The sequence below is a fragment of the Vanessa atalanta genome, chromosome 20 (genome assembly GCF_905147765.1).
Source record: "Vanessa atalanta chromosome 20, ilVanAtal1.2, whole genome shotgun sequence".
NCBI classification, from domain to species: domain Eukaryota; kingdom Metazoa; phylum Arthropoda; class Insecta; order Lepidoptera; family Nymphalidae; genus Vanessa; species Vanessa atalanta.
In genome coordinates this window covers 5120910-5137538 of record NC_061890.1, presented here as the reverse complement: position 1 = coordinate 5137538, position 16629 = coordinate 5120910, and the positions used below count along the sequence as shown (strand labels likewise).

The window sequence follows — 16629 nt, the reverse complement described above, 5'->3', positions numbered from 1 at the left end:
ATAATAAAGTAATTATTAAAGATTATTTTTGTTTAAATTATTTAAAAGAAAACAAAAATGATAATAATAAATAAAAAAAAAATTGTTCACATACTGAAGCATATTTGACTAATAAATTAAAAAAAAAATTGATATAAAAAAACTACAGGGTATAAATTATATTTAAACCATACCATTTTCTTTATTAATAAATTGCATCCGTGCAAGGCCAGGGCAGGTCAAGTCCTATAAATAAGGCCAACTATTATAAACACCATCCGACAATGCCATGCACGTTATTAATTTTGATATTTCAAATGGTCAGGTCAAATCTCAGATATTTATTAATTTAAAAAATCAGTTCATACTTAATAAATACCAAATAAATGTTGATGAGAATGTATCAAAATAAATACACATTTAAATTATAAAATATATTCTTTATTAGCTTTGAAAAGTAATTAACATATTTTGAATTACAATATATTTCTATATATGGCGTATTGCCTGAATATTTGATAAAAATTATATAATTCATAAAACAGAACATTGACCAGCATCTAAAACAATTATTATAACAAAAAACTTAAACTATTTAATTTTACTATGAACGCAACAATAAACTACTTAAAACATGACTTATAAATTTCGATGAATAATAAATTAAACAAGCTTTTATTTAAACGGTGTTTTAAATGTACTAGACAGTATCGTTAACAACACGAAAACTGCACACAAAATTTAGCTCAATGATGATGGACATAGTTAAAAATTAAGTTGCAAAATTGCACACATATACAAAAAGAATATGATAAAACCAAACTGCAAAAGACACAAATGAAAATATCCCATAAAGTAATTTTTTATTAAGATAAAATTAGATAAATGAATTTTATAACGATTTATTTTAATAATAAAAGAAACAATTTTAATTAATAGAAACTTTGCTAGCTGAATTATCATTTATCAATTAGTGACTTTTATAAGTTCATTTGATATAAAACAAGCTTATACAGCATGTGTTGCATTACTCATTGATTTTTTATAATAATTAACAAATTGTTTTAATTAAATCAGATAACTGATTTAATAAAATACTGTGATATTTTTTCTATATGAGTAATTTTAATATTATACATTTTAATCATAACTATAAACATTACACCTAAATATCAGAATAAATTCATCTTACCCGCCGCTACACGCCTTTTAGAAGATACCTGATAAATTAAAATCGTTATTGAGTAAATGATTATAGAAGCATATCTTAAGCTTATGACTTGAAAGAAGTCAGACCTATCATTACTTATCATTTTGTTATCATAATAACACATTTTCGGCTCGTGTTTTTTATCATCATTCCAAATATTAAAATGTAATCCAATTTTGTTAATCTGATAATAAATTATTGTTAAATCAAATCTCACCTACACGTATCGCTGTCGGCATCTGAATCGGAGTCCTGTAAAAATAAATATACATATATTTAATTTTTGAATACTACATAAAGTACGTATTTTTGTTATAATTTAATATTTCAGCCCTATCATTAATAATCATGTGTTATTCATACAAACACATTTCGGCTCGTGTTTTTTGTCATCATATTATCTTTTGAGGTTTACTGACGCTTCCGTCGATAGATAAAACGTGTTATCGATCTTTGGTTTACAAATATTATGTCTGTGTAATCTTATCATAAACCTGAGAAATCTCAATATTTGTTTGGGTAATCCTTCTTATAGAAAGCTCAATGCAAAATAAGTTGTATAGGTTAATCTGACCACGTGTTAATGATTAACCTCTTCGTATTGTATTACCTAAACATAAATAAATCTATCGCGAATATGTCGACTTACCCATATGCTTAACCAGTTGATTTTCCTTTGCCGTTAGTAAATCTAAAGAAGCAGAAAATATTAAAAGGTACAGGATTTGAAATTAAATTAATATGACCAACTAGTGTGAAGTTCAGGACCAAACAAGAAATGACAACGGGATGAGACAGACGTCAGTGATACCCACTCCCACAGAATGTTAACTCTAGGACAAATTTCCCTAAATTCGTCGTGTATATTTTTTATCGCAGACCCTTTTTGAAAGATAATATCATATAAAAAATTAAAATAGAATTAAATATTATAAAATAGCTGTTGTGTTTATGTGGGTTTTGTTTTTTTTTATTTTTTTCAATACGACGATAAAATGCCTTGAATAATGTACCTACCTACTAAAAAAATCTTCTTAAACAAATGTAATACATATAAAAAACAATCTATACATCGCCTAAATTTGGGGAAAACTCCCCAACTTGACATCACTGCAAAAGTCAAAGACAAAATGTAGTCAGTAAATGATAAAAGTTGACACAAGAATCGTAAAGGATGTACCATCAATCCATTAGGAACTATCGATAGATATTAAATATTTTTTTTTAATAATTGATATCTAATATAAATTGAAAGAGATGACTATATTGTTTGCATACTTATACCTAAAGTGTCATCAAAACTTCAGTTACTGTTATATTTCTAGTATAAGACGAACTTATAAATTTATTAAAGCGTTACACTTAAGTTAAGCCAACGTATTGGGTCAAAATAAGAGGTATGGGAAGGCAAAACAAACATTGGGGTACATGTCAGTCATCGTGGTGTACCTTGGGCAACGGGGCCGGCTTGAGCTTGCTCGTCGGCCACGGCTAAGATTGGCGGGAGGGATGCCGCCGTTCTGCTCCTGGTACGTCCCTGATCGGCGTCAGGACGGACCATGTGAGTGGTCTCGTTGGCTTGGAGGGAGTGGGAGGGCTCGCTGCTCGAGCCTCCCAGGTGTTTTCATCGGCGGTCAGCGGCGCAGCCTACCGGAGTTCGCCACATTCCCACGTGGAGGATGAAGGGAAATGCGCGCACTAGGCGCGCTTTCCATGAATATTTACGACTGCCGCTGGTGGGGTCGCGGTTACATGTCCTTGGCGATCCTGTGGCCTCACCATTCAGCGGCATGGTGGAAACCCGAGGATGGTTTTAGTTGAGTCCCACATACCCGTCCCGGTCCCCCGACCGGGCGGCATGCGGAAAAGCATTTCCTCCTCGTAAAACAAAAAAAAAAAGGCACAACAAAGTGTACCTACTCAATTAATCAGTTGATAATTTTTGTCAAAGGTATTTTTGATAAATGGAAATCATATTATATCAGTTACATATACATATTTATTTATTTTTTGTTTTGTCATGTCGTTACTCGTTTGCGTATTGTACTTCGACTTGGGAATTGTTGGTTTGGTAAGGGAGGTTGTAGAAACTACATATTGCAATTCCAAACATTTTTAGTCTACAATAGAAAAAAAAAATATAACGTTTCTTTTATTTTTAACCAGAACTAAGTTTTATTGTTCTAATGTCGCATACGTATAAACTTTTAAAGAAACAGATTGACATTAGGACCATTAGAGTATGGGCATACTAGTGAAACGTGAAACGGCTTGATCCTCAGTCTAAGCTATCTCCAATCATGCAATTTCGGGTTAAGGCCATAGTTTTATTGTATTTTACGAGAAGACTTTGCATATTTAGGTATAGGAGGTACCACCACCAATTTTCATTTATTATTTATTATATGAATTATAGGTTTTATATTATTTTTCAAATGTATTTTTTTTACAAGATAAAGATATAATACATGTAGGTAATATAAAATTATATTTGAAATAACTATTTTAAACACAATTGAAAAACATCCAAGCCCAAGAACACGTAAATCGAACAGAATTTTCACGTGATTAACTTGGGTTTATAATTTTTTCGTGCTTAACTGTGTTGGAAGTCATTGTGAATCAGGTTTCTTCACGATGTATTTGAGTATTACAATATTTTCTTGGACAAAATCATGGTAAATAGTGTTTTTAATGATGTCATGTTAATTCGAATCGGCCATTACATTCATTAGTAATGCAATTAATGAACAATATCATTTTGTTACATGTTACTTATGTTACTCAATATTATATGAACGAAAGCTAAAAATAAATAATGCAAAAAAAATAAAAACTTTAAAAATTTAAATTATATAAAATATAGTGAAAATTGTATCGTTTCACTCCTAGAAAGAACTATAAACGAGAAAAGTCAAAATTTATAAATATTTTATACAAAATACCCGAATTTAGACGGAGATGTAAGCAATGTAACAGAAAACTGTATGCCAATTTTATATTATTAATTACATAGGTACTTATATAAACTATTAAATAAAAATACCTACTTCGTTTTTTTTTTCATTTTATTTATTAATAAATTGCACCCAAACGAAATCGGGGTGGATCGCTAGTCTATATATGTATATATTTTATTTTGATTTATTGATACTTCAGATTCTACTATAATATGCTTAACCATGTCTCTCTTTATATCATTTACATATCCAACGAGGCCTAGTGAATAGAAGATATGAATTTAATAAAACAAAAAATAAAAAGAGTTCAAAATTTCAACTCTTAAGGGATCTTTTTAAGGGATAATCATAAATTTTCAAGCGTGTTTGTTGTTTGTTAGGTATTGGAGCCCATGAGAATTAGAGGCCTTGGTGGACGACCTTTTTACCCGTCTCGATTTATTTAACATTGTAGTCACTATACAACTTTTACATCGAAGAAAAAAAAAGAAAAAATCCTACTCGGACAGTTTAAATTCTCAGCTATCCTCTTCCAATATTATACATGATAAAACCTTATTCTTCAATCACTCTGTTTATTTATGAAAAGCGCATTAAAATCCGTTGCATAGCTTAAAAAATCTAAGCGTGCTGACGTGGGATACGACTTTGATATATAGTATATAGAGATATCAAATGTGATGTAACAAATTAAAATAAATTTGTTTTGAATGTTGCCCGATGGAGGTCCCCTTCCCCTTACCTCAAGGAGCCACGCCGCCGCCGCCGATAACATTAACAAGAAAAAACGTACAGACATATATAGCACAAACCTATCTGGGGCCCCTTGAGATTGAGGTTCCTGGTACGTGTTCCGTGTGCCTTTGTGGTAAAGATGGGAGAGCCCATATGCGCAAAGGGCGCAGGATAATAATATGGGCTTTAAATAAAAATATATAATTGTAGAAATTCTTCAGGTATATTATAAAAAAACTACATATTAATAAACAGTAGTTTTGTCTGAAAATATATAAATCTGTTTAATCGCTTGATATTTTCTTTCAAGACAAGCCGACTGAAAATGTATGTGAATTTTTTTCTCCGACGATGATGTAATGAACCATAAATACAGAAAATAAATAGTAAATGTAATAGATATTGTACGTATGTCGTATTGTATGTAAAAAAGTATAATTGTTGAATGTATTTGTTATAATTGAGGGCTATTTTATTACAAACTTTGTATATTTAGTAATTGTACAACACCCTTTAGGCTCAGATGGTCTAATTGAACGAGCCACATTACGCACACTCAATAATACTTTACACTAATGAAGCAGTTTAATTTTTTATTAAATAATTATACTATTAAAATAATATTTGCCAGGATGTTAGTGGAAAATTGCAGTTAAAAAATCTTTAATCGTTTTCTGTTGGTAGGTACAAAAGTGTTTCATAATAAGTTATAATAATCACCAATAACTTAAGTAGTCGTGAATCGGCGATCTTGACACTACAGAGTAAATTAAATCTGTGACATGGTGTTAAAAGTAACAATGTAGGAGGTATATTTTTCAGTAAATGTTAACCACACTTGTAAAATCATTATTAAAAAAATACTTTGTGCTAAAAACGGCACACGTTAAACATTTTCACGCCAAAAGGCATATTAGTATAAAACAATCAACAAATATAGGTACATCGTTTCTCTTCTGATTACGATAATAAGTCAGGATTATTGATATGAGGCCTTTTAGCACCGGCTACAGAAATATACTTTGACAAATATGTAAATAATTATAGAAATACTATTTTAAAATTTGGCCTGGAAAATTCATATTTATCAAAAAAAAGGTCAAAAATCATATAAAATTCGGCTTATAAGCATTCTGTTTATATATATTTTAATAAGCAACAGATAATTTAAAATATCTCGCTAAGGTCGCTAATTAATTAAAATTCTTCGCCCAAAATTCACCTATTCATCGTCAACTATTATTGTAAACAATTAATCAAAAATCTCAAATCTCAAACAAGTTTTAATGAAGTGCAATTTTCTATTGGAATTAAGCTGAAATTTGTAGGTATTCAATGAAATTAAAAAATGTAAAGACAAGTAATATTTCAAAAGAAAAACTGTGAAATAAAATTGTAATTATAAACTTACAATGGTCTTTTTTATTAAATAAAAAAAATACATCATTTCAGTTCTATAAGTACGTTAACAATTTAGTAAACTTTTACCAAATCAACACTCCAGTCTAACCTGAGATCAGAATTAAATAAGACCGATGTGTTTTAGAAGTTTGTATCCAAAATGCAAGCATTTCGGTAGGGAGTCAAAGGATCAGGCATTTACATTCTTATGCATTTATAATTTAAAACTACAATACAATCTTAACTAACACCTTATATCATAACATCATAATTGATTTACATTTATCATTAATGTCTACCTAAGTTATAATATAATACACTTTTATTAAACAAAGTTAGGTGATAATATGTATTACATATTAAATAAAATAGGCAGACAATAATCTATAGTTGTCACAGGTTATACAACACGTTGCAAATAAATTACTTATCAATGATTACTGGAAACTAATGTCTAACTTGCGCATTCAAATCTTTCACTAACTATTATACAGCAAAGTTACAGATCTCAAATTTTTAGAAATTCATTTGTGACAAAGAAACCACAGCACACAAGTCACAATTACACAAGGAAAGTGATTCTATAATATTGAGGAGCACAAATATGAAGTGGCATGATTTTCTGTTGTTTTATACACTGAATTTACATCTTATTTCAAATGTAATTTAACTTTGTTTTAAAAAATAAACTCATTTTCTTGATTAGTGGAAATAGTCATTAATATTACATCCTGCTTTGTAGATTAATATTGTAAACATGTATGTATCTCATTTATTTACACAATACTGCAATAATTATGGAAGTGCATCACTGATTAAGCAATTTGGGCAAAACATGGTAGGCTCTTTGTCAGTTTTCACACTTCCAAATATTAATGTTATTTACCCTTTGCTGTTATAGTCAGTGTTGATTTAGCAGGTTGAGGTATTATTGTAATCTCATCACTTATTTTAAGTGGTTTGAGCAAGGGATCAGATTCTGAAGTTTTAGGCTGTGGGGCTGAAGATTTATTTTTATCAATAACACGTTTAGCCACAACACTATGGGCAGAATAAACATGATTCTCAAATTGTTTGTACATACCAAATGTAGCAGTGCACACTGTACATTTATATGAGAGATGGGCTGGCTTTAAGGTCATATTATGATCTCTAGACACATGATTGAGCAATTTCCATTGGTAAACTCTTCCACAAACTGGGCATCTACCTGCATCCTTACCTTTGTTAGCTGCTTCTTGCATAGAGCTCGTAACTAGACCATGAGAGCCTAACAAATGTCTTTCCAGACCTTGGTCAGTGAAGAACCTGAACTGGCATTTTTGGCAATTTAGAGGAGGTCTATTGTAAATCATCTTAGGATGAATCTTTACTTTGTGTATCCATTGCATATGATTCCGCAACTGTTCTAGATCTTTAATATAACCATCACATATCTCACATATTACAAATGTAGCTTTAGAATTTTGTGTAGAATTAGATGAAGAAGGCTGAGGTGCACGAGGTAGAGGTGTGATTGATATCTTAGGTGTGGCTGAATGATTTCCTTGACTATTTTGTATAATTGGGTAATTAGAAATTGTGGTTCCACTAGGAGGATTATTGTGCATAATCATAACACCACTGCGAATAATAGGTACACCAGAGACTGGGGCCCTTGCAGGGCCTGCTAAAGGAGGCCGCCCTCTAGGTCGCCCTAAGACTGGCATACTTGGCATAACAGGATTTGACATATTCAATGGTGGTCGACCAAGTGGGCTCATTCCCACTTGTGACCGATTGAAATTTGTTTGATATGGACCAACAACATTGTTGCGGGCTCTAGACAACTTTGGTATTTTAGCTGGTGGCTCCCATTCGAGAGGTGGTCCAAGATTAAATTCAGGTTTAAACTTCTTGGCACAGGCTATGAGATGACGGGCCAGCTTTGTTTTGCTATTATCCTCAAAATGACAATTGGGACACTGCTGATATGCTGGCGCTCTTTCTAGTCTTCCTCTTATATTATGTTCAGCTTCAATGTGGTAGAGTATATCATGTGGACTTCGAATTTCAAATGGACATGTATTACATTTATAAATATTATTTTTCATATGAGGTGCTTCTAAATGATGAGACATTACTAATACAGATTCAGTTTTAAAACTACAAAATTCACACTTTTTCTGTTGAAGGGCATAGGGTGCATTAATTTTTTTGCTGTAAGCTAAATTCTGTGTCAAGGAGGCTATTGCAGTTTCAGTAGCTTTAGTGCTACGGCCTGATTTCTTTTCCTTGTACAGTTTACGATTTTGTGTTTTCAATAAGTCACTTTGAACATATTCTTGTACTAAATTAATACCAATATTAATAAAGAACTGTCCCAATGAACAGTCAAAATAACTGTCAGATTTACCACCAATACCTTTTATAATCATATTAATGGGATCTTTCACTTCCTCCATACCATCATCCTTATCTTTAATAACTACTGTATCATCATCACTTACACCATCCTCTTCAGATTCACTACTGGATTCACCATCCCAAGAATCATCCTCTTCTTCATTTCTACGCCTTCGATGTTTTTTCTCCAACTTTTTCTCTTTTGCTAGATCTTCTTTCTTTTTCATATCATTATCACTCTCAATCTCATCATCAACTTCTTCCCCTCTTTCAATCCTCTCTTTTCTTAATTTTTCTTTTCTTTCCTTATCTGCTTTTTCTCTTTCCAACTTTGCTAGCTCTTCATTCATCTTGATTTCATCTAATTCCTTACCTAATTTATCTACAAACTCTCTGAATGGTTTTACTGAGGGTTTTTCATATACATAAGGAACTATGAATGATGGTGCTTCAACAACAAACATATCATCTGTCAAAGATGGCAAAATGTTTGGCTGAGGAGTAGATGTATTGTTTTGGTTAGCTCGTGTATTGGTGCTTGATTTACAACTAATCGGAGTTATTGTTGTTCCACGTGCAGCAATACTCTGACATAAATTCTGTGCATCCATTATACTTGAACTAGTTTTATTTGAAATTGTAGTTGTCCCTTTTCCAGATAAAATTGAATTTGTATCTATTATAACAACAGTAGGTTCCTTGCTTTGTTCACTGTCATTTGAATCTGTTTGTTTTGTTGGTGTATCGGACAAACTTTTAGTATCACTAATAATTATTGGTTTTGTTTTACCATGTGACTGATTTAAAGGATCCTCTATAGTAACCTCTTCAATGTCAGATTCCTCTTCACCACCATTTTCTAATGGTTGTTCGTCTTTATCTTTGTCTCTATCTTTGTTACTTTGCTGTGAACCATCGGAACTTTCATTACTGTCTGTACTTGAATTTGATGTATCATCGTCATTTGTCACTACACAATCTTCATCATCACTTGTAATTTCATGAACTTCAGGACTAATGGATCCACCATTTTGATTTTGAGTCTCATTTTCATTTTCTGAATCACTGCTATCATCTTTGGGATGACTCCCTTGTGAAGTGTCATCGTCACCTTCTGTGCGTTCATCTGTAATGAACAATTGAATTGTATATTAGAATCAATATTTTGAGAGTAAATAATTATACAGTTCTGAATGGATGGAAAAACATGGGAACTGATCTTTTTAATATTTTGGCAGTTGCCTTAAAATCTTGACAATAGCATGCATAAAAATAATATTTACTTTTAAAGTAATTCAATAAAAAATATATGAATCATTGCAAAGAGGTTTTAATTAATAGGAAACAAATATATGTATATACATAGATACAGTTCATGCTAAGAAAGACTTTATGGGGTTCGCAAAGTTTTTCAAGGGATAGATTCACTTAGGTATAAATTTAAATGAACTATAAGATTTAATAAGTTCCATTTCTGTAATCAAAATTAAAATTGAAATTTATACAAATAAATGCAAGAGTAGGTTTCCAAAACAGCCCTTGTCCGGCGTCAGCACTTAACAGACGCGAGAGATTTAAAAAAAATGTAGTATATGATATTAACCTAACGCAAATTTAACATTAAGTTTAACCTAAAAATTAAGGCTTTAAAAAGAGGAATTTGCTAGTTACTGACTTAAACCTAACAAACAAATATAGTTTTTCGTTACGTAGCGTCATTAAATCATGTGGAGTAAGGACCGCCATATGGGATTCCATGGCTTTACTCCGAAAACATAGATGTATCACTTTTAATGTCAAATATAGGAAATTACATGAAATCACAGTTATACTAATATATATTTCATATATTCATGTACCTGTAGCCGTAGATATCGACATTTTCTTGAGATTATTATCGAAAAACCAAAAAAATAGCACAATAGCACAGTAGCGGAAACCAAACCAAATCAAGCTGTCAATTTAAAAGGTTTTTAACAACGTCATTTTCTACGGACGTATAGACGCCGTTACCACTGTTGTATAAGAGTAAATGAAATATTTTTATTAATTATTGTATCACTCTTAACTTGCAAATGTAATGTTTTTATTATTATCATTTAATTGTGCCCGCAAATTGTAGATTGACAATTTAAAAACGAATGGATACTCTCTGACTAAAAATCGACACAGAAAAGACCTTTGCTTATGAAGAGGGGAATGGGAGAGATCTTAGAGGGGAAAGGACGCGGTATTCCATGATGGGAATAGCGTAAAAAAGCGCAATATTTAAAAAATATAGCAATAAAATTATAAACACTTAATGTTAATTAAGTTTTTTCATATACATATTCCATTATTTTTGTTTGGAATAGACTCTTTTAAAAACCAATAATTCCTTTTTTTGTGTAATAAATTAGAACAATAATATTCAAAAAGTTTCTTATATACAAATAGTTAATATTTTTTTATTTTAATTTGATATGTATTATTGTCTCAGACTAATTTAGTAAGTAAACGAATCAGCTTAACCGAATTTGTCTCTGTTATGTCGCATCTTCAAAAGTATTTGTATATTAAATTAGACAAAGAACAACACTGAAATCGTATATTTTAAAATGTTTATAATAATAAATGTGAACACTACTTATAACTATACTTTATAACAAGCTCTTATATTGATTCTAACGAGAAAGTTAATTATGAATTCTTTTTTTATTTATATTAGAATAAAAACATAAACTGTTATACTTAAGTTTTTGTAGGGCAACTATTTATTAAATAAGAATAATAATATCATAATCCATATTAGGGTAATATGGGGTTGCCAGGCTTTTAAATATCTCGTAGCTGGCAATAACTTAAGCGTTCTAATAAATCCATAGGTCCCGACTTATAGATTCCAGAAAATTATATTGAAATAAGTTCATGTCGGTACCAGTAACTTACAAAATTAGACTACCCCTGTAACTTGTCACACGATTATTATAAAAACGTTGTTTGTTATAAATAATGTTTACATCTTGATAAATAACGGATATTTAAATAAAATACTTTCGGATACGCCATTGTTTTACGTTATATTTATATATGTTTAGTATTTTTATGACTGCTTGCATTTGACTTTGCTTACATTATGTATTTCAAAGAACTCTTGTCGCCGCTGAAATTCCTGCTCCTGTAAGCAAAAGACATGATAGACTGGCCTACCTTATTAAGCCTAGCAGGGAAATAAAGTTCCAGACTTTGTTTCGACAGTAAAATTGTTCATAAACGTCGCAAATATTCGTCTCTATTTACAAAAAAAATAACCCCTTATAGCAATATTACGTAAAAAATTATCACCCTATTCAATTTTATAATATTTTGATTTTTTGCATGTTACAAAATTATACGTATTACTGTGTAAACCAGATACATACATATCATATAAAAACAATGTATATCTTATTGTATGATATTATTATATTATTCGGGATTATCATTAGATGGTTTTCGAATTTTGTACTAACCAGCAAGAGCGATTTAAACTGCCAATATTTTATGTAGAAGCCTATAATTGTTCCACTGCTAGACTAAGATATCATCTTCTTCTCTCCAAAGTGTGGTTTAGAACACATTTGACTGATGTTCATCCAAAATGGAATAAAAACGCAAATTAGAAACATGAAAATTTATTCCTAGAACTCGTAATATTCAATTAAGGGGTACATACTCTAACAACAGGGTACCTAATTTCTGCTTCACCTTTTAATTTTAATATTCTCAATAATAGGCTTTTAGGTTTCATTTCTTAACGTTAATAAAAACGGAATACTTAAATATTCCCTTAATTAAATGCATAATATGACGCGTTGAGCCTTTTTATTAAAATGCAATTATTAGATAAATATAATGTTTTTAGGAATAAAACTGAGCTACGGTTATCTATACTATAATCTTACGAATTATAGCTTAAATGTGATGTCAGCACAATAATTAGTGTTCTTTATTATACTTTATCCAACTTTTATAAACTCATTAAAATATATTTATTCTTAAATGTGTTTATATAACCTTCAATTTTTTATTCCGTAAGATTTTCCGAATAAATAAATAATAGTAGTAGGTAGTAGTAGGAATTTTTGATATTAGCCTAAACCGTTTTATTCAATGAAAAACGATATTCGAGTGCTACCAACTGCTTAAAATTAGATAATTATGTGTATTCAGCCATCTAAATTTTACTAATCGTTATAATTTTTCCACTTTCATTCTTAGACTATGAAAGAAAAAGAAATACTCGTACTTGTTAATCCAAATGAATTTAGAAGTACGATTTTCATACCTTTGATCTACATTAAAATAAATAAAATTATATTTTGTTACTATTCCTACAGACATGGCATACGCAGCATACATTATGAAGATACTATAATATTTAATTATAAAATATGAAATATTAAATTAGAATTTTTGTCTCAAGCATTTTTTGGTATAATTTCAGAGACAAATTCATTAAAATAAAAAACAATCTGTTCAGTATCATTCACTAACAATTCCTTTAAATTATAATTTACAAAAGTAATTTGGAAAGTTTAATAACTCTTATAATGGTAACACTAAAAAAATGAGCATAAATTAATATTCCTTGAATATTAAAATAAAATAAAATTAGTTTTCTTTAAGTATAATTTGTTAGAGAAAATCTATTAGTTGCAGAATAAAATATATAATATACTTTTCTATTTGCTGCTAAAATACAAATTTAATATTCCTTTTTTTTAAGAAGATAATAAATAAATACTGATCAAACCTTTATTAAAAACAATAAATAGACAATAAAATCACTCACTAATATTAAAATACGCCTTAATTTTTCTTACTCTAATTAAAAAATATATTAACATTAATATTATCTTAATCTTCTTCATCTTCTTGAAGAGGATCAATTGCCAACTCTCCTTCTGGTTTTCTTATAACTCCTAATTCTTCTGCAGTTGCTAAGCACCTCTCAGCATATTCTTTACTTCTTTTTTGTTCAGCATCAGTTAGCTTGGTAAGTGCCATCAATATCTCCATTACATCAGTTTCAAATACTTTTGCGGCAATATCTTTATCATCTCTTATAATATTATAAAGCATGTAGACACCTCTGTATTGAACTTCATTGTTAGGATTTGCCAATAGACATCTCAAGGACTCTACCCATGACTGTAGATCAAGTAATTTTCTGCAGCATGTTTTACTAATAGATGTTAGCATACATAACGCACCTGCTGCAGCCAATACTGTATCAGTATCTTCTTCCTGACAAAGCAAATATAGGTATTTAGTTTTATCATTATTACCTTCATAGGTTTTTACAACTTCTTCTGATTGGACCAAGTTGCAAATACATTGCGCCGCAGCTCTTTGTAACATCATATGGTCTTCATATAAATAAAGTTCTATTTTGGACAAGCCACCCTCTTTTAATATTCTGTTTCTTGTTGTTTCATTCATTCCAGCCAAATTACAAAGGGCCATTAGAGCTTCAAAATTTTCCAATGCAGTACAGTCAGGATGTAATAAAGATACTAGAGGTCTTACAACTTCCAAGTTTCTTTGACCAGGAAAAGCCACTTCTGGATTAATTGTTATGCCTATTCTAGCTAAAGCTTGCGCAGCTTGTTTTTTTCCAATGTTAGTACCTTCTAGAGCCATTGGAATTAGAATTTTAGCACCTCCTTGTTGTACTACCATACCCCTCAATTCTTGCAAACCACAAATGGCATTAAGTACCCTAGCAATCAATTCTCTTGAATTATGACTTTCTGTTTTAGATAAAGCTACTAATCCAGATGTCACTCCAGCTTTGCAGAGTATTGTTAATCTTTTATTTACAAAATCAGGATCATCCAATTCATGCTGTTCTGGGATATGATGTTTAGCAAACTTTGCTAATTCTAACATTTCTGGCATGAGTTCCTGTTTGTCATATGCATTACATAAATTGACTAATGTTGTAACTACACCATACAAACATGATTGATCTCCAGTTTTTGCTAATTCAATCAGAGATTGAAGGGCTGGTTTATCGTCAACTAATTTTTCTTTTACATCTGCATCTAAAGTAAGATAGGACAGACCTTCAGCAGCCCACTTTCTCATATCTTTGTCTTTTGCAGGATTGACTAGAAACTTTCTACAAGCTTCTGCTAGTTTTTTGGTCGATCCATCTGCAAATGGACGAATAGAAGCATCATCACCACCAAAGCTGCCTATTTTACATAATCCTACTAATGCTCTAACCCTGACAGCATCGTTTTTGCTTGCATATAAGCTTTTCAATATGTCAACACCCTTATTAATTATAGCTCTCGCCTTATCTTTTTTAGATGCAGCAGCGATCAAACACTCACACGCAACTTTCTGTTGCAAAGGATCTTCAGTTTGAGCCATTACCAAAATCATCTCTATGATACCTTCTTTCGAAATGACATAGTTACCAACATCGAGTGGTCCTCTTAGGAGTGATGTAATGGCTACTACTACCCTCACTTTGGATTCTAAATCAGGAGTCAAAAGCTTTTCCTTAATGAAGTCATCAATTTGACTATTGAAGTATTCTCTAGCTTGATCATAGTACATATTCTCATATACCCTAGCTAAACAAGCAGCAGCTATGGTTCTCGATGACTCTGATATATTCATTGCTGATTCATATTTATATTCTTCTAACTCACTGCATACTTCAAGCAAACGTTGAAGACCTCTGATTTCTACAAACCTTTCAGCCCAATTTAGAGTACTATAGTGACAGTTTCGCATAACAAGTTCTATTATAGCATCCCTAGCTTTTCCAGTAATAACTCTATTGGTAATAGAATATGTCAGACAAGTAAGTAAAGTATCAATTTCACTTTTGTACTGTTCACATAGTACAGGGTCTGGTTTAGTATCTTTTTTTGTATCCATGCCAGAATATGTATTTAAAATGACTTGCAAGCAATATTGAGCAGCATTCACTCTGTCTTCATCATCACTATCAATTATTTCTAAAAACCAAGGTATTCCAACAATACTTATAATATTCTTAGTTCTATCCACACTTCTTTTGCATAATTGACCAATTACACGAATAGCATTTACATATATATCCCAGTTCTTTTCAACCTTAACAAGCTGTTGTATTTTATGAACAACTCCGTTCTTTATCATGATGTCAGCACCATTAGTTTCTTTGGCTAAAACAAGCAAATTTGTCATAGCCTTTTCACGTTTATCTTTATCTTCACTAATTTCAAAAGCCAATTTAAACATTTGTTCAACCTTACTGCTGGTTTGGGCTGCATTTTTGACTCTTTCTTGAACAATTGCATGTAGACGAGCTAGCATAGGTTGAACAGCTTTATTAGAAGGATCTACTGTAAAAATATTTTTCGCATCTCTGTATGCCTCTTCAAATCTCTCCAAACTTTCGAGTGCTTGGGAACGTCGAAACAAAGCTTTTGGATCTTCGGGGACGATTTTAAGAGCTTCATCGCAATCCCTTATAACTTTATCATAGTCTTTAATTTTAAGATAAGCAGCTGCCCGATTTTTTAAATATGTAGCTAACTCACGTGCATCATTTTCTGCTAAATTAATAGCTTTACTATAAAGAGATATTGCTTCTTCATATTGTTCAGATTTAAAGGCTTCGTTGCCCTTATTTTTGAAATTCTCTGCTTCAGTGTGATTTATCATTTTAATTTAATTTTGCAGTCAGCTAATATGTACGAGTTCGCTCAATAGTAAAACTAAAACTACGTTTCATCAGCAGAGTTTATGTTTTAAGTGAATTTTCTAGCAAACTCTGGCACATTTTATGATACTGTACTGTAACTTAAAATAGAATATTTATTTCTGTACCTACTTGATACTTCGAGATTTCATACTATAGACTCAAAAGAGTAATAATAGTGAGTCAGATATTGACATCTGTCATAATTCATTCAAAACATTGTTAATTTTGCA

The 16629-nt window shown here is 30.9% G+C and overlaps 2 protein-coding genes and 1 long non-coding RNA gene across 3 annotated transcripts; all 3 read right to left on the bottom strand.

The window, feature by feature from the left end:
* Window positions 1-488: 488 nt before the first annotated feature.
* LOC125071906 lies at window positions 489-1980 on the bottom strand. Its single transcript, XR_007119945.1, has 3 exons — window positions 1839-1980; window positions 1407-1441; window positions 489-1199 (listed from the first exon to the last, which is right to left on the bottom strand). It is a non-coding gene; the product is annotated as an uncharacterized LOC125071906 (long non-coding RNA).
* Window positions 1981-6257: 4277 nt separating this feature from the next.
* Window positions 6258-10881, bottom strand: LOC125071827 (MOG interacting and ectopic P-granules protein 1). The gene is made up of 2 exons (XM_047682220.1): window positions 10530-10881; window positions 6258-9796 (listed from the first exon to the last, which is right to left on the bottom strand). The coding sequence occupies exons 1-2, from the start codon at window positions 10549-10551 to the stop codon at window positions 7164-7166; spliced, it is 2655 nt and encodes an 884-aa protein (XP_047538176.1). The 5' UTR covers window positions 10552-10881; the 3' UTR covers window positions 6258-7163.
* A 2552-nt stretch (window positions 10882-13433) lies between these two features.
* On the bottom strand, window positions 13434-16537 carry LOC125071836 (protein unc-45 homolog B). The gene has a single exon (XM_047682234.1). It carries the CDS (start codon window positions 16357-16359, stop codon window positions 13549-13551), a length of 2811 nt encoding a protein of 936 aa, XP_047538190.1. The 5' UTR covers window positions 16360-16537; the 3' UTR covers window positions 13434-13548.
* Between the last annotated feature and the right edge of the window lie 92 nt (window positions 16538-16629).